Source organism: Montipora capricornis, chromosome 14, assembly GCF_036669925.1.
Source record: "Montipora capricornis isolate CH-2021 chromosome 14, ASM3666992v2, whole genome shotgun sequence".
NCBI classification, from domain to species: Eukaryota; Metazoa; Cnidaria; class Anthozoa; order Scleractinia; family Acroporidae; genus Montipora; species Montipora capricornis.
In genome coordinates, this window is record NC_090896.1 from 6,101,928 (window position 1) to 6,125,721 (window position 23,794).

General features: G+C 39.7%; 1 protein-coding gene across 2 annotated transcripts in view; it reads left to right on the forward strand.

The window, feature by feature from the left end:
- LOC138031214 (band 4.1-like protein 3) overlaps positions 1-22,713 on the forward strand; it is a 31,469-nt gene extending 8,756 nt beyond the window's left edge. Inside the window, exons 7-17 of one of the 2 annotated variants that reach the window (XR_011128207.1) lie at positions 164-243; positions 1,268-1,314; positions 5,569-5,656; positions 6,579-6,667; positions 11,063-11,129; positions 12,300-12,469; positions 14,153-14,256; positions 16,715-16,813; positions 18,737-18,773; positions 20,979-21,725; positions 22,114-22,713. Coding sequence is in view for 1 of the 2 variants with exons in the window: in XM_068878888.1 (XP_068734989.1) it covers positions 164-243; positions 1,268-1,314; positions 5,569-5,656; positions 6,579-6,667; positions 11,063-11,129; positions 12,300-12,469; positions 14,153-14,256; positions 16,715-16,813; positions 18,737-18,773; position 20,979 (782 nt within the window). In the remaining variant the exon portion in view is untranslated. Of the gene's footprint in view, positions 1-163; positions 244-1,267; positions 1,315-5,568; positions 5,657-6,578; positions 6,668-11,062; positions 11,130-12,299; positions 12,470-14,152; positions 14,257-16,714; positions 16,814-18,736; positions 18,774-20,978 lie in introns of both variants that reach the window. The other variant, XM_068878888.1, reaches the window with a different exon arrangement.
- Positions 22,714-23,794: the final 1,081 nt, after the last annotated feature.

Here is a 23,794-nt window from a genome sequence, read left to right on the forward strand (position 1 = left end):
GTTGAAACGTGTAACGGTCCCTTGGCTTTGAATCTGCTCCAGATAATTTTTTCTAACTTTGCAGAGTTTTACGTTTGCCTGCCAATCACTCCAAGATGCCCCCAAACTGCTTTATGTTAAATTAAATCCGATTCATTGGGTTTGTTTTTACCATTGATTACAGCTGAAGTCGGAGACTATGAGCCTGAGGAACATGGCGAGAATTCAGAATATCTCTCGGAGTTTAGGTTCTGCCCGAGACAGGTAAATAAAGTGATAAAACATTTCTTTTTGAACTTCAATAGCCTTAGGGATTTTGGTGGGTGTTATGTATATTGTAAGTAATTTAACAAACGGGTGGTGTGGCCAAGACTGATCAACTACATGTACTATGTACCTATTCAACATCAGTATTCCATGCTCATTTCCTTTCAATACTTAAATAGTGGAAGAAATTTAAAGGAAGAAAATTCAACGAAAAAAGGTTGTGTAAATCAGGGAATTAATCTCAAGTACACAATTTGACTGGTTCCTAGAATGACTGCGGTAAAACTCTCTGAGAACTTGGTTCATACAGGTGGATTGCAAGTCATCTGGCTCGCTCTTGAGTTGTTATGCTTTTAGCTAACAAATTATTTGGGTTGACTTGATCTGCATTTTAGTCGGTAATTTGTGCTATGATTGTGCAGAAGCTTGTTTCCCAGCACACAAGGGACCGTTACACGTTTCAACCCTTATGGGTTTCTGGTGTTATTGCTGTCTTTAGAGCGGTTTTCAATTGAGTGTCGTAAAACCACTCAAAAAGGACGGAGACAATCTGGTAAACCAATCAAAACTCGAAGTAATTACACGTAGCCGACACAAAGCGCGGGAAAATGTGCACGCACGAGCCACGACTGGTTTTGGTTTCACTTCTGATTGGTCGACAAAGTAACGCGAGAACCAATCACTGAGTCAAGTAATCATAAACCACAGCAATTCGCTAATTACTTTCGACACTCAATTGAAAACCCCTTTATGATTACTTCACTCAGTGATTGGTTCAAAGTTCTCGCGCCATTTTGTCAACCAATCAGAAGTGAAACCAAAACCAATCGTGGCTCGCGCGTACACATTTTCCCACGCTTTGTGTCGGCTACGTGTAATTACATCGAGTTTTGATTGGTTTACTGGATTATCTCCGTCCTTTTTGATTGGCCAAAGTAATTACTTTGGTTTTGGTTAAAGGACATTCGATTAAAAATCGCTCTAATAATATTTTTTATTGCCGCTCACTTAATATTTTTAGCCAGATGAGATGCTTCAGAAAGTTCATGAATTTCACAAGAAACACAGGTAAGATTATTCCCTTGTTAGGGTAATTTATTTTGTTTGTTTTCTTTTGTTTGTTTTTGTCTTCCTAGTTTCGAAAAGAAAATTCGAAGCCATTATCATTTTGTTGGGGTGAAGGTACATGGAAATTTTTCTTAGCAATAAAGTAACTTAAGGACGTTCGCGCGAAAATTTTTCAACATTGATTTTTTTTCTGAAACTTTTACCACTGTAAGATGATGAGTTAGTTATGTCAGAAATGTAAAAAAAATGGGAAGCACCGACTTCGTTTTGGAGAGAACATGCCCGGAAAACACCCAAAATGTGACAAAATCGGGCTTCGTTAGCGAATAAGGCCAGTGTCTGTAAACCCAAATATATTGCAATCAAATCTTTGAAGTGAAATCTTCTCTGCCAAATATTATTTAAGTGGACTTATTAAGTGAATTTAGTCAGCTGGTGAGGTTCCTTAAAGATCAAGTTCGCATTTAGCGACCACAGTTTCACGCGCCTTGCAGCCGCAAGATGGCAGGATTTGATGTCCCGTGAGCAGAAATGTTGAAATTTTTTTAACTTCCCACATTGATTTTTTGTTTATTTTTGGACAACGTGGAGAGAAATGTCAATAAAATCCGTTTCTGGAAAGAAAAATAGGGGTCACCGAACCAAGACCGTTAAATCCAGGCAAAGCTATAGCAATGGCCTTTTGCCCTATCATTTCTCATTTTATTACTTATCGCGCGCGCTCGTGTATGACGTGGCGTGTGCATTTGCGTGCGCAGTAAGGATGCGCAGAAACAATTGGCGCGAACGTCCTTAACCATCCAAGGGCGAACAAAACTAAAACTGTTTTGCAAGCGAAGGGTCATTTCAGTTATTGAAAGATCTTCAGCAGCTGTCTTGAGAGAAATCCAGGCTCAAACAGGACCCGAACTGGAATCTGGTCGTTACGCTAACACAGGGATTTTGTTTCGTGTTGGACAAACCAAATTATGGTGGCTTGCATGTAAACCAGTTTCACCAATTTGGAGGGAATGTCCTAAAGGAAAAGGAAAAGAGAGGAATTTTAAAAGTCTAGTCGTTCTTGCACTGGAGCACTAATTGGGGGCAATGTAAACTGAAATTAACAATTAACCCAAATCAAGTCAAATGGTGGAGAAAACCTCTAGGTGCAGAGCAGAGAAGCAACAAACTCAACCCACATGCGAGTCTGAGAATCGAACCCAGGCCTCATTGGTGGGAGGCAAGTGCTCTTGAGAAGATTCAAACTGACTGAGCCGTCATTCCCGAATCGGTGTAATGCCGTGTACGATGTGTCGCACCATTTTCAAAGCGAAAGTTCGGACGGACTCAACCCCGTAGACTAATGATAACGTCAGACTTTGTTGTCCCCGCAGGGGATTGCCTAGAGGCAAAATCCCGAGGAGGCATCATTGTAGCTTGCGCGTATTCTTCATTTACGGGGTTCAACATTATTATTGAGAATATCTTGCCATCTGTCACGGAGTGTCACAGGTTACATCCTGTGCAATCTAGCGTTGGAGCAGCTATTCGAAAAGTAAGATTAAGTTTTTATCCGCCTTTGTCGGAAGTCCGTCTTTTCCCAAAGGGGGCGTAAAGTAACTAAATTATCTCTTGTCAAGGATTATCCTTTGGTTTGATCAAGAGTCACCGGACGATTTCATTTGGGAAACAATTTGTCGATTAACGAACATTGTGCAATCACGCACAAAGTTTTTCGGGAAACGGTTTGTCAGACACGTCACTGTTGAGAGATTGAAAGACTCTATCTACAAGCAGCAAGTGTTGTTAGAAAACGATTGAAGATAAACATTAGTGACAGTATTTACAAGGCAAACGATCGGTGTTGTTCCAACATTAACATATTAAAGGCTCGCGAAAGTGTTCTGTCCTGAAGAAGTTGTTGTTTAGAAAAAACAATCTTGAACACGACCTTGGATCGAAGAAAAAGGCCACATGTTATTATCATATTTTTGCTGGATTTTTGAGACCGTCAACTTCAGTTCTTTCAAAGTGTTAGTAAAATTCGAATAAACTATCGCAGGAAAGGTAACTCTTTAATATGCAAAGCCATGTCATGGGTTGCTGCATTGTTGGGGATTGTAAATACTCTCAGCATTTCCGAATTATAATTTCGATACCAGAAGAGTTTTCTGCACAAATTTTTCACTTGATGTACCTATCATTAATAATATACCATGACACCGTTTCAGTTCCATTCTTAAAATTTGTGGGTTTTTGACGTCATTTTCTCCTCGATCCAGCTCTCTCAAGATTTTAAAGTTAGTAATTGGGGGAAATTCTAGTTAAAATAAACAATGAAAGCTTAAAACTTGGGTCACTTAGTGTTTTGTTAACATAGCTTTGAAAAACAAAGGAAAAAAAGATTTGATTTTTTTTATCATAGTACCAGTTAAGAAGGCTCAAACCAGTTTCTACGCTTCCAAGTGACGCTCTTATTAGAAGGATCGGCACCACAACGTTGTATCATGTCTTAGCAATATTGTGGTACCAAATGAAACACGAATTATTGCCGAACAAGATACAATAGTTATTGTGACGTAAGGTCACCATGGCAACGGGCAAGCCCTGTAAAAACACCCTATATTTTGTCTTAAGTCGCTTATATCTCAAAAACGGACTCGGTGACCCCCATAAGTAATCAGAAGGGCAGGATGAAACTTTCTGCAAAGTTTAAAAAACTTCTGTGTAGCGGATTCAGAGCCACCTTCATTCTGTGATTTTTTAAAGTGGTACTACGACGACAAAAAAAAATTGTTTTTCCTTTGGATTTGAAAACTATGTTAACTAAACACTAACTCACCCAAGTTTTAAGTTCTGATTTTAAAAAGACACCTGTTTATTTTAGCTGGAATTTTCTTATTTAACTTTAAAATCTTGAGAGAGCTGGGTCGAGGAGAAAGTGACGTCAAACACTCACTGGTTTAAGAATGCAATGCGTGTGTACGCGGCCTAATTAATATGCAGCACGGGAGTTTCGGGCTTTCAGACTTTTCAACCCGTGTTTTGCATATATAATAAATTGCGTTTACACGCTGAAATTTTAAGCTAGTGAGTAAATGACGTCATTTTCTCTAGATCCAACCCTCTGAGGTCCAATCGGCCAGTTTTGAACGTGAGTAATGGCGGACCATGAAATCCAAAACTTACGCTCAAAATAAAGAGCCTTTGGATAAAACTCAAATCTCAAAATTTTGCCAGTTAGGTGTTAAGCGAACACGCTTTCAAAATCTGAAGAAAAAAGGAAATGATTTTTTGATCATAGTACCACTTTAAAGGTGGCTCTGAATCCGCGAGACAGAATTTTGTTAAAATTTGCAGAAAGTTTCATCGTGGCCTTCTAATCACTTTTCAGCAATAAAAAATGGGCGTCTCCGAGTTCGTTTTTAAGATATAAGCAACAAAAGACAAAATATAGGGTGTTTTGACAGGGCTTGCCCGTTGCCACGGTGACATTACCATGACATTGCTGTTACGTGATGCAATGATGTATCTTCATTCGTGTCCTCTAATTGTTGAAACCCTTCCGAGCCTCCTTAAAGTCTTCCCAACTATAGCGCTTAAGGTGATTCCCTGGTTTTGCATTGCGCATTCCTACTGCGCACGATTTTTGCGTCATCAGCAAGCGCACATGAGCGCGCGCGCGAACAAAACATAAGGGATTTCCCTCAAACTAAGCTCGATAGCGAGATAAAAGCTCCATTTCTCTTAAAGGAGCACGGTGACCCCCACTTTTTAGTTTATATATGCAATGAGAACAATATCCGCTATAATTGAGAAAAAATTTGGCAGCAATCTATGGCTCCTTTTTTGGCAAATGAAATAAATGCTTCAGATAGAGACGTAACGGGCCCAGCAGAGCAAGTCCAAATTATGTTTCCTTTAAAGGATAAAAATTTCAATCAATAATGCAGGGTATTTGAAGCCATTTTATCAAAGAAAGTCGAACTCTGTGATTTAACACGTCGCATTAAAAAATAATCGAGCTTATTTGTTGCGTACTGAGATAACCAAAACTCACCTAAAAACCATATTTGTCAGCATCGTGGCATGAAAACAAGCACGGTGACCCCCTCTTTTTATTACCTTTTTAACATCTCCTTGTACTGTAATGTCATCATACCAAGTTTCATCGGAAATCTATGACGGGTTCTTTTACCCGGGAATCACCTTAAATCAGGCCCTAAAACATAGTTTCAAATACGTTTTCACAGTAGGTCATTTCGTACCTTGCAGGGGAATGACACCAGAAGACGCAGAGTTGCAGTACCTGGATAATGCCAGGAAGCTTCCATTGTACGGAGTCGATCTGCACCAAGCAGTGGTAAGGCCGTACGTGGCGTGTTTGGTAATAAGGCGATTCGCCCTCAAGCCGAAGTACCTTTTTGCCCGAACCGATTTGTTTCGCCTGCTCAAGGTCTAGGTTCCCAGATATTAGGGAAAGAGAAGAAAATGCGTGCGTTTTCCGACTATCTGGGAGCCTACATCTCCTGATGAATACACTGCTGTTCCTGGCTTCATCAGGGGTGACCCCATTTTCGTCCCCAGGTTCCCTTTTCTTTTGGTCAGCACGAAGAACACGGACTCTGGCCACAGCCAAAGCAGGAAGTCCGTGATTCACGGACTTCCTGCTCTTCTGCACATTTTCAGAAATTTGAAACAACAACGGTCGTCAACGGTTACCACATTATACCATTACCGCGACTGCGCGTATTTTTGGCTGTGGCCAGAGACCGTGTTCTTGGTGCTGACCAAAAGAAAGCGGACTCAGGGGCCGAGAATGCGGTAATCATGATGCGAAGTTATCGCACACGAGAGTCCTTTTATATTCTCACCAATTTGCTAAAAAAAAAAGTTGTGCTCCAGTTTTATTGGCAATTAGAGTCATTGTCTTTTAATAGTACTTGTCAGAAAAAGGCCGCTATCGTTATGTTTCAAAGCTGGTAGCATGGGTGGCATTGATGTGCCAAGCTTCCACAGTATCAGACAAAGTCGTTGATGGTACTGCCGGTTGGTGGTGATAGTAGAATTATCCCACTCAAATGTGTGGTTAGTTTGGCAAGCATGCGCTGACAAAGCAGGGTTTTCCTATTTTCAAAGAAAAACCGTCTTTTGATTCGTGAACCACACTGACGTTTGGTGTATACGATATACTCATACAGTCATTATTGCATGGGATAGAGTATATTCGGCAGTCATGGTTCCTTCAGTAGTGAGACGTCATTTAGAATCTATTTGCCTTATAGGATGCTGAAGGCCAGTCGGTTATTGTTGGAGTGTCAGCCTGGGGAATCCACATCTTTCACAACAATCGCTTGATCAACAAGTTTGTTTGGTGAGTAAAGAAACATGTATGTTGCTCCGAAACGTCATAGTTGGTCGATTGAATAAAGGACAATTCGCCCCGTGGACAATTAGCACCCAGTTTCAAGACGATTCGCCCCCAGCTTCAAGGCGATTTTCCCCAGTTTCAAGAAGATTCGCCGCCGATATCGAAACACCAAATTATTGCAGAAAACATGGCTTTTTGTTGCTGCTGCAATGAATGAACCGGAAGCGAATGAACGAGGCAGCTCTCTAATCGGGAGCAGAACACATTTTTCTTCGAAACGCAAGGAATTGTGGTTATGCGCAAATGCAGGGATAAAGATAGGCTGTACGATCTTGTTACACAGAAGATTAGAACAGTTTCCTGCTAGCAGAGGTGTCTTTTCTTTTCTGTTCGCTGGGCTGACGCAAGGCAAAAAGAAAAGCTGTCTGTCTGTTAGCAGGTAATTAAAAGAGAAGCTTGCAGTCTGCTCTGTTGTTTAGACTTCTGGTTCACCTTCGCTTCTTTGATGCTCATTTTATCTGTTTATATAAACTTAACCGCAGCTTCGTGAAATACAAATAGGAAAAGCTGTCAGGCTGAACTGAACTGGTGAATGGTCAAGATTCCGTTAAATATGAGTATTCCGATTGCAAAAAGCCATATGGTGTCCACGAAAGGATCTCTCGTGTCGTATATATCTATGGTCTCTCATCCAGATATCAACCCTGCCTAACAGGACTTAACTCCTGTGAACTTAATCAAGAACAATAAACAAACTGCGGTGATAAACATATGATAACGCATTTGAACTTGACGTATGAGACAACATACATCTTCAAAAGTGACGACTGACCAAATGTGTAAAACTTGAGAGATACTAAAAACTAGATTAAGAACAATGTTCTTAACAAATAAATGCCAGAGTTTCTCACTGCCAACGTTTTCGTTCAACGTTGGTTTAAGTTCACGTATTAGTAAGGTTTCTCTTATTTCGCAGGGTAAATCAGATCTTCCATTTGCTAAGACTTCAAAGTGTTTCCCACTTGATGTTGTGACCGGTTTTGACTGTGTGATCCGCAACAGCAAAAGTGTGAATGATTCCTGTAAGGGTTCTGTTAACGATCCGTTTTCCTTTCATGTAAACGACGTTTCGTTTTACCAATCTAAATTGCAATCCCAGCAACACACTGTACACAATCTTGAATTTTTGAGATCTACAGAAACGATATCTTAAAAATTTTCGAGAAAAAAAAAACTTGATTCGGCGGGTGTTTTGAAATATCAACTTAAGGTTAACGAAACCATAGAACTTGCTAATACAACCTTTAAGACTGTGTGATAACTTTACTTTGAAAACCTAAATAGGGTAAAATAAGGATTACAGAACTGTGGAAATAGGATCTGAAACATTACATGTACTATGATTCTGATGTTTCGTTAAGACATCGTTCATATTGTAGGAAATAATGACTCCCAGGTAATCGTTTCGGAGCAATGTCTCCTGCGAACTTTCTGTGATGCTTTGTGAAAGCATCACAAAGGACGAGGAGTGAATCAAGTGGCTAGTTGATCTTGACCGCTGTTGTACTGAATTTGGTGATTGGCAAGTCTGTCTTTTGTGTACTATTTAAGATAGATAGATAGATAGATAGTTTATTCACCTTAAAAACTTGCAGCCAAAAGCTGAATTGCGGTAAGGCTTACAAATACAAAATTTACAACTGCGCTTAACTACAAACTAATTATAGGACTTATACTACATAAAAATTGTTAAAGAATCACACATTAAAAGCATGCGTCAAATTCCTATATACAATAAGAAACAAATTTATATCTAGTTCTCAGCTACTATAAACAAAACTTAAAAGAAAACTATTCTTGCATCTTTCAGTTTTACATTTCGGACGAATAAATGTTCTTTTTTCTCTCAGATAGTAGCTTGGTTGGTATCTACTTGGGAGTAGTTTGTGAAGACTGTGAGATTGATTTGCACATATTTCATCGAACAACTTTGCTGCAATTGACTCTCTTCTATCATACAGTGTTGGAAGTCCAGACAGCTCTAGAGCCTTAGCATACGATAGTTCGGGGTAAATAATCTTCATAGCGCGTTTTTGAAGTCTTTCTAGGTCTTCGCTTAGATAACTTGGTAGAGCGCGATGAAAAACTGGGCTGCCGTACTCCAGAATAGAGCGAATGCATGTAATGTAAAATAGAAGAAGCTCTCTTGTGGCTACATGCGATTTCTTAAGCTGTCTAAGAAAATATAATCTTGTTTAAACTTTCCTAACTAGTTCTGACACATGGACATTCCATTTTAAATCACTGCTTATATTGAGTCCTAATAATTTCACACTGTTCACAGTCTCTAGGGTCTGACGGTTCACCCAAATAGGGTCAAACTCTGGTTCGTTTTTTGCAAAGCTAATCCTAAGCTCTTTGCATTTTCTTTCGTTTAACTGAAAACCGTCATTCCTTGCTTGAATAGCAAGATCGTCTACCATTTGCTGAATACAGCTCTTTTGCCCTTTAGTTATTACCTCAGAGATTGTGGTATCATCCACATATTTCCACATCTCTGCCTCTCCTGCTTTCAAATCATTAATCATTATTAAGAATAACCACGGCCCAAGCTTTGTCCCCTGTGGAACACCGGCCGGAATGTAACGCCATTCGGAGAAGCAGTCTTGGGCGAGTTTAACTCTCTGTCTCCTATCCGATAAAAAGTCAACAATCCAGCATAATATGGGGTTCGGAATATCGTAATCTGAAAGTTTACGCACTAAGATATTATGGTCAATAAGATCGAACGCCTTACGGAAATCAAATAAAACCGCTCTAATCGCGGCCGAGTTCCCATCAGAGCTGACGTGCCAGTTATGGATCATGCTGACAAGGGCGTGCGTAGTGCATGATTTAGGTATTAAAGGGGCTAGGTCACGCTATTTTAGGTATATTCGTTTAATTTTGTAAATTATGAGCTCTAAACGTCAAATTGGCAGAGCAAGAGTCTTTCATTTGCAAAATCACGGCCACATAACAACTGACAATGATTTTCCAGCTGTGTAAATGACATTTTGATATAGACTGATTTAAATTTGAAAAAAGGTGGGCCGACGTTTGTCAAATTTACCCAAATTCAGTCCATTTCAATCCTCTCCAGTTTTGTCCATCCATGTCCCTTCTTGGCCTCCCTGTGTTTTGTTAGAGTTCTTCTATAGTTTTGAACAGTTATTTTGATCTTTTAGTTAATTCTATGACCATTCGATCAGTGCTGAAATTGCCTAAAATTGCGTGACCTAGCCCCTTTAAGTCACACGAAAAGTAGAACTAATAACCACAGCACTTCGCCCTTCAACTTTCTGGGAAAAAGAAGTTGAAGTGAACTCGAAAATGATCAATATGCTCAATGCCAATGTTAATCCACCTATTCCCTTTTAGTTCCTTCAATCTTTCTGGGTTTCGAATTTTACTAGTAACCACCTGTCCTCCCAGGGGACAATTTTACGTTGCATCGTTTCCTCAGAAACCATGCGTAGTTATTTTCACCACAACTTACCTTTTAAATCGAACAAAGATCGCACTTACTTACGATTGGGAATCTACTCTAGGAGAAAGTATATAGTTTCAGTCACATGAATCATAGCACTAAGCGCTTCTTAAAACCATCTCAGGAAGTACGTGCTCGTATCCTCAAACTATGGTTTTCTTTCTTTCCTCCAGTGGGTGGGGTCAAGTTTGGGGTCCACGTTTTGTAAGACCTATATTGAAGTTTCCCTTCAAGTCCGCGCACGAGGAAGACCTTAGACAGCAAAGACCAGAACCAGGTTGCTGACCAGCGGTTTTCGTTAAAACAATGGTTTGCTGGGGGTGCTAAGTCTCGCGGGCTCAGAAAACCTGGTTGTGGTCATTGTTATTTAAGGTTTTTCGCGCACGAACCGTCGTTAAATTACCGTGATTTGATTTGTCCTCAAAAAACGTTTGGAGACTCCAGGGTAAGTTTATTAGGGATATGAACAACTGTGCCTCCGTTTTAAAGCCTGGTTTGCGCTGCGACATAAGCATAAGCCGACGAAGAAGAATTTCTCCAACCACGGCAAGTTTCTGGTAAAAAACAGTACCTTCGGACGCCATCTTAGGCACTATTAACTTCAATATCCACTGGCTTAACAAAAAAGGCGGCCACCTCGGTCTTACGCTTCCGTTTATGTTTCACCCTGCATACACAATTATTAACGTGACATAAGCATAAGAAACTGGAAACGATTTCGTTATCTTATACTTAGGCTGATGTTTATGCTTATGCTTATGATCCAATGTAAACCAGGCGTTAATGGCTATTCAGTTCTCGAAAGTAGATAACATAGTGCTACAAAGTTCAAATTACGGTTTTTGATGTGGTAACCTTGTTCTAAATAGGCCCAAGATTGTTAAAATTGCTTTCAAAAAGAAGAAGTTCACTCTGACCATCAGACCTGCAAGCGAGGTAAGTGAGCGTCGTCTAAAAATTTCTTGAGAACGGTGCGACGCGTGTACCAGGCCCCTCCCTAATGTTTGTACCCATTGTAGCATATTCTTTGCATGTTAAAGGCACGTGGGAATTTTAGACCTGGCGCGTGCGGTCTGTGCATCAGCAGTCTTTCTTCGATTTGCCTCCGGAAAGTAAAGTGATTAAACTCTATCGAGATTTTTGCTACCCGGAAGTCATCTTCAGAGAGACAGAGATGACTTCCCTTAGGCTCGCGAAACGTCAATCACCAACAGAAGTTCCAGACGATCAAACTCCATCGTTGTTCCCTTGACAGAACATCGCTAGTTCTCAATGAAAGCTCACACTTTTCTATTTTGCTTGTTACGAGTATATTAATTTTGCCGACACCATTCTTTGATTGCACTCACGTGATAACACGGCCATGGTGGTGCCAAAACAATAGAATATTTTAGCCCAAGTTTTGGATAATATTAGAGTCAAATTCCCAAAAGACGTTTTCGCTATTGTTCTTTCCACTAACATGCCCGCCTTGACCAACGTCAGGTGCAATCAAAGAGTGAATGTAAGGCTATCCTTTAATTTACACTCAGGCTATTATTTAGCGAATAGATTCCACATTGCCGTGCGTCTGTTAAGGTCGTGTTCTATTGGGATCAACCGTTTTTAGTTGGTTGGGTTGGTTGGGTTTTTTCGTGTTCTATTGGGAAAAAACCATTTTCGGTTGGTTTGGTTGATCAACTTTTTCAACCGGCATCAAACTTGGTTGAAACGGTTGAAAAAGCATTGGCAGCGACCGCTGTCGTTTACGTGGGCCATTTAAAGTCGGCCGCGGGCTCCTGCCGTGTTGCTTTCGGGCCTCAACTTGTCAACGCTGAGAAGACTGGTAATAACTATTCCTAGGAGTTACCGCGTTTCAACCGAAAACGGTTGGAAAAGTGTTCTATTGGGAACCTCAACCACTTCAACCGAAACCGGTTGCACTTGTAACGGTTGATCCCAATAGAACACGACCTAAGTAATAGATCAAAGATGATCAAAATGTGGTAAGAACAAAAAAGCGGCACACGGGGTGATAGCCGAGTTGTCGCTGATGTTCTTTACCACATTTTGCGTGCATTATTGAGCTTATAATGTGTTCTCTAATGCGACTCAATGGCCTTATAGAATGATAGTTATGGAGCAATGGCACTGAGTTTCAAGTTGGGAAGTCTGCGAGCTACAAAGCGACTTTGGAAAGTTGGAGTGGAGCACCATTCGTTTTTCAGACTATCGCAGGCCGATTTACCTCCAAAAGAAGTCGGATTCATGAAACTTGGGTCAAAGTTTCGATATAGGTCAGTCATTCCTTTTTTTTTTTTTTTTTTTTTTTTTCAAAAATTTGCCCCATTGTAATTGAAGAAAACACATCTAAGATGAAGGTCAATATAGACGTTGTGGATTGTATTTACTCCATGATAGAATGACTGAATTCCAAAATTTACAAAATTAAAAATAATAATCTCGAATTCATCTATGCCAGCGGAAAATTAGGTGAGGCCGCTGGGTGGATTGGAATCAGAAACCTCCTGTCGCTTCAAAGTTCAGAATTTTTATAATACTAACTCAACAGAATATCGCGTTTCTGATTGGTCAATGACGAATGCATAAACGAGTTATAGAGTGCAAAAGAGGTCATAGGGTGCAATACGGAGTTGCTATGGCAACACAGCGATGGATTACCGTATTTATTCCATTAAGCGCCCACCCCCAAGGACAGGATTGCATGACATCCATCCAGCAAGCCCTAACAGCTTCTCGCGCGACTGACCCATTTGCTGACGTTAAGCTGTCGGATGTCGAGGAGGCAGCACCAGAAAGTTCCCTTATTGTGCTGAGCGATGATGACATTGAAGTTGATTGAGAATTATGATAGCTAAAGAGACTTCTGCGAAGACCAAACAATGAGTTGTTAGTCCTGGGCATACTCGTGGTCACGAGTGGCCATAAATCGCGAAAGGCGCGCGTAAGTTCATTCGATTTCCTATACTTATTAACCAAAAAATCAATTCTTATTTTTCTTTGGGATTTCCTAACTATGTTAAATAAACACTAAGCTACCAAAGTTTTAAGCTGTGGTTTCAAAAAGACACCTGTTCATTATAACTGGAATTTTCTTATTGAATGGTTCGCCATTACTAACTTTAAGATGTTGAGAGAGTTGGATCGAGGAGAAAATGACGTCAAAGACTCACTTGTTTAAGAATGCAATGCGTGGGTACAGCGCCGCAGAAGTAATATGCAGCACGGCGGTTTTGGGCTTTCAGATTTTAAAACTTGCGTTTTGCATTTGTAATATGCTGCATTCATACGCTGAAATTTTAAGCCAGTGAACCTTTGACGTCACTTTGCCCTGGATCCAACCCTCTGAGGTCCAGTCAGGCAGTTTTAAACGTGCCTAATGGCGGACCGTAAAATCCAAAACTTACACTCAAAGTAAACGGCCTTTGGATAAAAATCAAAGCTCAAGTTTTAAAAATCTGAAGAAAAAAAGGAAGTGATTTTTTTAATCATAGTGGCACTTTAAATCTTCAATGAAATGACTGTCGCAGTTATGGGCGCTCATTTTGCAACAGCAAAATGAGTAGAATATACATGTATGACCTTTCGTATCTAAAAGTAATTATTAATTTCGTTCACCGAGATAGAGCAAGTTTCAATCGAGTGTCGTAAAACCAAAACCAAAGTAATTACTTTGGCCAATCGAGAAGGACGGAGACAATCCAGTTAACCAATCAAAACTCGAAGTAATAACACGCAGCCGACACAAAGCGCGGGGAAAATGTGCACGCGCGAGCCACGATTGGTTTTGATTTCACTTCTGATTGGTTGAAAAAGTGGCGCGAGAACTCTGAACCAATCGCTGAGTGAAGTAATCAAACCAAAGCAATTCGCTAATTACTTTCGACACTCAATTGAAAACCGCTCTAAACTTGTCAAGTGTGAACAGTCCTTTATGTCCATTGTTTTATTCCCCGCAGTGGCCGAACTCAGCATCAGGCTCGCCACAGTCAGGAAATCAACCGTGCTCCCCCAGAGTTCGAGCGAATTTCAAGTAAACGCTTCTCATCGAAGGTCCTTGATGGTCAGTAACAAATTTCAAGTTTGGATTATGGGAGAGACTTCCAAGAGAGATTGTTGCAGAGATTTCCAACGGTGTTTTTTTTTCCCAAACCTGACTTAAATTTAGATCCTTAGAAAATAAACGCGCCGATTGGCCTCACCGGAACTCTAAACATATCATGACAGGCTCGGATTGATTAAAACGTTGACAGCGTTTTCTGTAGCGAAAGATTGCACTATGCTGTTGATAGCGGTATAGCATCTCCATATTTCATTGTCTAAAACGCCAGCAGCCTTTATTTCCTTAATTCGCTCTGACTAAGGGCCAACGCTGAAAGCGTTGGCATTCAAATTTCTCTGCGGGCGTCAGTTTACCATATCAACCCAGTTGATAAACCCATTTCTGCGTTTGACTTCCACACCGACACGGCACCACAGTTGCTTGAGCAGCTGAAGCTCTTTATCCATTCTTTATTCCAGGAGCGCATGAGTACGAGCTTGCCTCTCCTATACAAGCCCTACAAGTCAACCTTTGCTCGTATCTTTCTATTCTTAGAACGCCACGAGTTCTTCGGCTCTGCACACACTGTTTAGAATGGCCAATCAGAATAAAGTTATTGTGGAACAAAGACAAAAATAGCAAAAACAATGTATGCAAATTGTGCAAATTGATATAAACTGATGTAAATGTGAGTCACCTGCTGAAGGATTAGTTCTAAAAATAGAAAGATACGGGCAAAGGTTGACTCAAGGATGTAATGCATTGGGAGGCTCCTAGTCATGGGCTCCTGTTTGTTCGTATTGGTGGTTTTGGGTCATAGTTTGTTCATAATGCACCCTTATTCCAAAATGGCCGCCTTTTTAGTATTCCTTTGTTTTTGATTGCAAATTGGCCCTTTTGGCCTCGCTTTTAAACGTGAAATTCAAAAGAATATTTAACAATTATTCCATGAGCGTGCGTTGGATATGAGATGGTAAATAGCCAACGAGGCGCGTAGCGCCGAGTTGGCTATAACCAGTCGCATATCCAACAAGCGCGAATGGAATAATTGTTTTATTAAATTCTTTGAACTCCAAAAGTTTGGAAGTACGAAATACGAGCGAAAAAAGGGAGAAAATCCTAGCAAAATCGAAAAAACTTGATGAAGATGCGATGTTGTGTAATACCTGGTGGTCAGACAGACGCAGGCTCATCACATAAACATTTCTTACCTTTTCGCGTACTTCTAAGCTTCGAAATTGATCCAAACTTTCCCCAAAAACGTTTTTCGTTTGCTTTATACCAAGAGAAATTTCGATTTCTGGCGTAAAAAATTTTAGCTTAGCAACGTTTAGCGCAATCATTTACCATATATGGTCAAACTAAGGTATATGAGCTGATAGCCGAGATTGAGTGAACCAATCAGAGCACGAGAATTGCATTATCCGGGGTTGAGAATTTAATAATTACCCTTCAAAGAGGCCAAAGGGGGCAATTTTCAATCGAACAAGCGAATACTAAAATGGCATACATGTCCAATACTCCTACATAATGAGATTCCTGGTACGTCACAATAGACATCACGAAGTGTCACAAAGTGTCCCGCTCTTTAAGTCTCGCAAAACTGTTACAATTTTTTTAAGGATTAAGGTTGGGGGACACTTTGTGATGTCTATTGTGAAATGCCATGAATCTCATTATGTCGGAGTATTGGACAACCCTCTAAAATGGGCCTTAATCATACCGCGGCCATGTTGAATCCCGAGGGATTGAAAATTTTTGTTTTGCCCCACTGAAACTCGTTCCCAAACATTTCAACTCGAGGCTCGGGGTGCAAAATCTATTGTCTATGGCCAATATGGCCGCCGCGCGAATAATGCCTATGGCGGCCATTTTGGAGTAAGGTGTTACTCCACTTCAAGAATTGTTCGTCAGACAGCTGCTCGAGTCCAATACAACTTGAGGCAAAAACTGTGTTTTACAAATGTAATACACCGAGACCGAAGACTAATTTTGCCAAGAAGATGATATTTGTGTCACAGCTATACTATGGAACCGAATTCACGACCAAAGAAGGGGAATTTCTTTGGAGATTTTAAAAAGGTCAATTTAAGAAATAGACTCCGAATTTTATTGATTTTGACTCATTTATGGTTTTGTTCGTAATAAGTACAGTTCTTAGTTTCCTTTTGTCATTTTGATAGTTCTCTACTTATGTAAATTCTAGGTTCTAGTCGAGAAGGAACTAGCAAGAATTTAGGATTCTTGATATTTTTGTTATATTTAGGATTAGTGTGTTCAAGGTAATTTTTTTTTTAAGAAAATGTTATGATAAGGATGTATTCTTATGAAAAAGCTTTTTTAAATTAGATCAACCGATTCTGATGTATTTGTTGTTGTTGTTGTTGTTGTTGTTGTTCTTCTTCTTCTTCTTCTTCTTCTTCTTCTTCTTTCTTCTTCTTCTTCTTCTGATACTGATCTTGTGATTTATGCTGGATAGGTAACCGAAGGAGCGAAGCTATATTGGAAGAACCCAGATTGGAAGAAGAGAAAGAAGATGAAGAAAAGAGAGACGAAGAAAAACCTATGGAACAAACAGGTGTGCTTTTACCACGAAACTATTTTCTTTCATGCGTGGGTTAGCTGGGTGAGTGAGTGAGATCAAATATGCACTAATAGCCACTGCCAGGGTGCCTTTACAGGCTGACGTCCGATCTCACCGCAGAAAAAAGATTTTTAAACTTCCACGAGACCACATGACCTCACGACCGCCATGTTTGTGTCCTCAAATAAATAAAGGGCGGTCAAATTGGTGTCCTGACCCAATCCTCCGCGAATTAAACTCTATTATTATTATGCAAACGGTTTCTTTTGTTTTCGTTGAAAAAACATGGCTGTTGATCACGTGAGTGAAAACCAAGAATATGATAGAGCGACTTTCATATGACCTTGAAAAATAAACGTAAAAACAGAACGTATTTTTCGTTGGCTCAGCGAACGCGGATGCAAACAACGTCATCTCTCCATGGAACTTTCTGGAAAGTTTCGCTTTGACGTCATTTGAAATGCAGTAATATGATTGGGCAATCAAACTGTTTACTGCCCATATTAGGAGTTTCCTTGGCGTGAATAAGGAGAAGCTTTGTTTTAATCTTGCAAAACATTGGTCCGTGAAACAAAGTGCGAACACTTTTTCAAGGTTATTCGGAAGTCACTCTATGTGCGGTATGTAAACCGTTACTGAAGGAAATGTATATATTTTGAAGTGCTGATTATAAACATAAAACGAAAGGTAGAAGAGATCCTCGAACACAGATCATTCACTGTCAGTCCTTACACGGGAACAAATGATCCAACAAATTGACCTGCTCCGGCCCAACTGTGTTTATAAGCTCCAGTTTAGCTTATAGCGGTTTAATAGACCATTTTACAGTTGTGTGCTTAGTTACGTGGCCTTTGAATGAAAGTGAGGCTGGAGTTAACCTTGCTATGATAGAAACCTCACTGCTTTTCTTATGTTAATGATTTTGTTCTCATGCTAATAAGTAGGAATTTACATAAGAAAAGCTGTGAGGTTTCTATCAAAGCATGATCAACCCCACCCTCACTTTCATTCAAAGGCCAGGTAACTAAGCACACAACTGTAAAATGGTCTATTCCAACTGACGAGATACACAAGCAGGATAAACAAACATTACAAAGCGCGCGGTTCGACAACAAAAACGAGAATAACGATGACTGAAATGTTACTGAACGAAATAGTTCGGAATAAATGAAAGCAGATAAATGCAAAATACGATAGGTCAGGAGCTCATTAAGAGGAGCCTCTATCTCCTCTAATTCTTTGAGTCAACCGTTTCCCGTCCGGAGTAAATTTACTTTTATGAACAGGTTTTTCCCGCGACAAGTATCATGTTTCTCTTGAAGCTGAGATAGCTTTGTTTTGATTGGCTTTTGCTATATAGGGCGTGATGAATCTCCCAAGGGAGATTGGAAGATTGATTACAACAGTGAGCGTGCTGAATCTCTCAAGAGAGGCGTTCTATAACAAAATCTACTCGGGAAGGGGTTAACTGCGAGGGCAGGTATAGGAGATAGAGGCTCTTTTTGATGAGCTCCTGGATAGGTACCTCGTAGTAGGAGAATTCCGAGGTATAAACCGGCCCACAAGAGAAATTTGCAAAACAACTTCCACACATAAAATTTTCCAGGTTTTAAAAGCACGTGGCAAGAAAAACTGTCCGAGACTATTATGGGCAATTTCGTAGGCCCGCAATACGTACAAACTAGATCCAACATTGTGGCTTCATAGCTTAGTTGGTAGAGCATTGCCCCAGCATCGCAGAGGCTGAACTTCCGGTTCCCTGTTGAAGGCCAGCTGATGTGCGATCATGTGATGTAAGACTAACTTTGATCAAGTTGACGTCACGATTTGATTGGTTTGAAGAGGAGACCAATGTGATCCCCAGTCGTGGCTTCTTCCTTGCCATTTTATCTTATTCAGAGAATTTTTTTTTTACAGAGGAGACCAAACCCGCTCCGTTAGTAACAGGAGAATAGTAAGTAGTGGATAAGCCAATTCAAAAATACCATAATACTCTTTATTTGTCCCTCCAAAATTTTGCATAAGCATTGTTTTCAGTTTCTCTTGGGACCACTATAAGTCCAAAGAGAAAATTAAAAAAAAACAATGCTTATGCAAAATTTGGGAGGGCAAAGAAAGATTATGGTGTTTTTGATATTGGCTCTTTCAAACTGCTCTTTTTAATCTTATTAATGATTCTCACCCAAGTCCACCATGATGAATGAGACACTAATCGGCCACTCGTTCGAGAAGCTTTATCAAAATCCACTGCTTCGTATTTAATCAGGGGTTCCAAATACCGAGAAACAGATGAAAGCACCGCGGCGAAGACGGAGTGCTTTCATTGTTTCTGCGTCGTGTTTTCATCTGTTTCTCGGTGTTTGGAACCCCTGTTGAACGCTCGCACTCATTTTTGATATATTAGAGAATGCTAGCATGGGCAACGATTGCGAGTAAGAGAACAAGTGCAACTTACACGCGTTCTCGAAGTCGTGCTCTACGTATTTAGGTAAGCGTATAATACGCTCCAGCCTGCAGAAAATACTATTATGGGATGAAGTTTACATTTCGGTGCCAGTTTTGATTGAGTTGCTGGGGTTTTCACGTTTTCTAGTGCCGGGAAGCCTGACCCTTCACAGTAAACGGCGAAAAGCAAACGTAACAAACTTGTACTTTCCGCTACGACTGATCGATGTAAAGCCGTCGCAGACCCCCTGGCCGGGACAAGTTGAGCACACGGGACTGCGCAGTACAGATGCGCAGTAATCAAAATCCCAGAACTCGTACTCGAAATCACACTGGTTGTCGATGCTAACATTCTCAATTTCAGCAGTCAAACTCCGCACATGCGCAGTCCTTCTTAAAAAAGTGACGTACAGTCCTACTAAAGAATAACTTGAAAGCGGAGGAAGTAATACTGATTTGCAATCAAATTTGTTTAGAGACATTTCCGTTTTACAGTTGTCCCATTGTTCTGAAATCAAGGTTCTTTATTGTTACCTATAAGGCAAACGAAACACGTTACAGTTATCCGAGGCTAAACGGAAGTTCTCTCGAAAGAGGAGGAAAACCCATTACACTCCGTTTTGCATGCCGATGAGCTGGTGACATGACACCTTAATTCGGTGTGAGGGAACGGAGGAAGAGCTGTGAAATTGTTACTGCAAAAAATACCTTAACCTTCCGTAAGTTTGAGACCATTTGAGAGTGCAATAAGCGAAAACCACGGCTTTCACGTTGAAAAGGGAAAAAAACACAAGTCCCGGGCATTGGTGAAGGTATTCACGATGTGAATTACGATATTTCGACTGCTTAAATTCTAAAATATAAATACATATATTCGAAATATATTTATAATGTAAGATAACATAATTAATAATAATGTTATTATTATTATTATTTATTATTATAATTATAATCAATAAATTAATATTAATTATCATATTAATATTACGTAATTATTATTATATTATGTATTATTATTATTATTATTATATTATGTATTATTATTATTTATATTTATTTATATTCGAAATTTATGTAGTATCATTATTACTGCTTAAATTCTGTCATCGATAAAATCGAAAAGATTACGTTCTCAGCCGGAACTTTTTTTATGAGCAAGCTCTTAGGAGTCACGTATACAGTAAACACCCTCAGATGAGAACCTAGATTTTTCCAAGTTAGGCCAAATAGGTTCATATGAAAGTAGTGGTTACGGTAGTTTCAGGCTATCTAGGTTCTTGAATTAGTTTTTATTTCCACAAAAGATGTCTACTCTATGATATGGTATGACTGATTTCTTCTGATGACGACGCTGATACCTTTTTTTGAATTCCGGCTTTATATTTTCATAACTATGAAAAATAAGTCTTGAACAAAATCTGTACAGTTTGAAGTGAAATTTGTTCCAGTCGCCTGAAATTTCAAGGTCATTTCTTAGATAAGAACTTGTTTCATTTTTTAGGCTAACCTGATTCTTATGTGTTAAATTGTAGGTTCTTATATGCGGGTGTTTACTGTAGTTCGGTGGTAGATCACCCGAACTAATCGAAAGTCGTTCGACGAAGGTTCGGCTCTCGCAAAGCAGCACTCGGATTTTTTCCGAGTATCCCCCGAGTCAGCGTCGTAGGAAATGGAGGCACCTGTGTCACATGTCGTTATTGTTCTTTCCTTTCAGAGTTTACCATCTTCCCCCTGGATTTAACAACATTACGTTGAGTTGCTGTGGTTGTCTGTGTGCTTTTACTGCCCTGCAGCTATCAGTTCGTTCGTATAGTGATATCTTAAATTTCACTTTAACTGAAACTTGATATTCCCACGTAGAAGAATATATTGACGTGACCTTTGAATTAGTAAATGCTTTATATAGGCTTTTGGGTGTGAATTTCTTTGAGAATTTATGGGCGTTATTATTTCGAGATGTAATCAGAGATGTGATTGTGATTTTATATTTTAAGAAAGACAAATTTCCCCTTAATCTTTGACAGAGTTTGTTTCTACCTAAATAATGGAAAGAAATCATTGTTGATCCAGTATCATTCTAATTTTAATCACAAAACGAAGGCAATAATGACGAGAAAGCCAACCGGTGTCGGCGAGACCTTCCTGAGAAACAAGAAAATTACTTGACGTTAACGAAATGCGACGTAGCAGTTGTTATTCAATAGAGCCGACAAGTCAGGGAAGCGCATAAGCATAATTTTGTAGATTTGTGAAGTTCGAATCACATATTGTAACATTAATTCCTTGTAAGGTATTGACCAATCACGTAGCCAGAACTTTGTCACGTGATAAAGGTCAACATTTGGAAGAGACTAGGAATAATTGAGGATTTTTAAACGCTACTGCACCTAATTAAATCAATCGTAAAGAGATGATTAACTTGCCGAAAAGGCGAGGCGATTCTCATTGTCGGCTTCAAACAGTTTCGAACTGTACAACGAAATCTGAAAAAAGGAGAGAAATGGTGTACCTTCTTCACGAGATGTTTTTATTTTTAAACGAATTTTCTTTTTCGTTATTATCCTATTTGTTTTCCTATTTATTCGCTGTTTGTTTTGATTTGATTTTGATTTGATTTGATTTGTTTATTTAGATTTGTGAAGTTCGAATCACATATTGTAACATTAATTCCTTGTAAGGTATTGACCAATCACGTAGCCAGAACTTTGTCACGTGATAAAGGTCAACATTTGGAAGAGACTAGGAATAATTAGGGTTTTTAAGCGCTACTGCACCTAATTAAATCAATCCTAAAGAGATGATTAAATTGCTGAAAAGGCGAGGCGATTCTCATTGTCGGCTTCAAACAGTTTCGAACTGTACAACGAAATTGAAAAAAAGGAGAGAAATGGTGTACCTTCTTCACGAGATGTTTTTATTTTTAAACGAATTTTCTTTTTCGTTATTATCCTATTTGTTTTCCTATTTATTCGCTGTTTATTTTGCGTGAAACCCTCAAATGGTTTTGAACGTCGAATAGCCCACTTTCGATATATTAAAATTCAGTCCTAAACAAAAAGTATCATCTCGAGGCTCTGGGGAATAAATACAAGGATTTGAATGAGTTTATTCCCCAGAGCCTCGAAATGACGCTCGCTAAAACAACCCTTTTGGTAATCACTTGGCTTAACCAATAGGCGTAACAAAAATGTATGCGCTTGGACTCGCGTTCAAAACGAGGCTAAACTGTGCTCGTGTCTGCACCTGTTGGCACAAGAAACGATAGACTTTAATTGAGAAGATACTGAATCTTTTGTAATCGGCCTTACATTTTATAGCTATATCCTCGGCATTATCTCTTGGTCGTTCAAATGTAGCCATAGGGCTTTTAGATGCTCGTACATAGATTGTTATGGCGTTGACCTGTTAAGCGAGTAATTTTGCTGTTAATAAAAGGAACCACAAGTGTTGCTTAGTGTCGTCTTTTGGGTAAACCCTTGTTTTGGGGGGGGGGGGGGGGGGGGGGGGGAGGAGGGTGTTGGGGCATGTCCCGCGGGACATTTTAAATGGTAAACGTTGCATGGGAATGTCAATTTCGAGAGCCTATGGATGATCCTTCTTTAGTATCTTTTATAATTGACGGTTTTGAGCTATTTCAAACAAGGACAGTGTTAATGCAATCGTTGGTCCAGTTAGTTTTTCTTTTTCGAAATCGCGCTTGTTACGGAAACGTTTTTCATGTTAGTTTAGTGAGTTCGACCGAACCACACGAGGACTTCCTTGGACACTGAAGAGCCCTTCCGACAGTATTCGCCAATTTGTGGTGGCGGAGTTCCCGGCATTGTGGTCTGTTCTATTCTCTCCAGCAAAAACGGCCGACCTGGCTGTATTTCGATGCCACCTGATCAGAATCAGCCACAAGTCAAGCGGACTTTGTTCGGCGCAAGAATTTGAAGATGTATCGAATTCTAAGCTCATCTTCATGGCTCTTACAATAACAGTGATTGTTGTTTAGATTAAAAACTCTGACTGCTTCTGCAGGTACCGGAGCAGAAATTACGTAAAAGCAAAATACAGAAAACAAAACAACTCCAAATAAAGACTAATTCCAAGTGACCAAAATCACAATGCTTTCCAGTACCTGCAGAAAGACCCAAAACTCTGGTGCTACCGTTTATCAAAGGATAGGAACAAGTAGTTTGTTGTGCTTGTTTGTCTTTATTTCTTTTTGTTTTCTTTGTACTTTCTTCGATGAACATATTAATGTCTTGTTAAGCAATCTGTTTGCCATTCCGGATTCCATATATCAGATTCCTGTTTTTTTTTATTTCCGGTTGGATGCCATATTTACCCCGAGGTAACACTATAATTGTACAGCATATTGGTCGGCCTTTTTGGTCAAGAGCCTTTGAAGAAACGACGCGGCCAAATAACAAAGACGGAATTCAAAAATATGGAAATATCTGGCCCTCTGCATTATGCGTGATTTCATATTTCAAGCGATCAAGTGAAGCTATGATCTTCGCAGTTATGAATGCAATTTTTACAGTT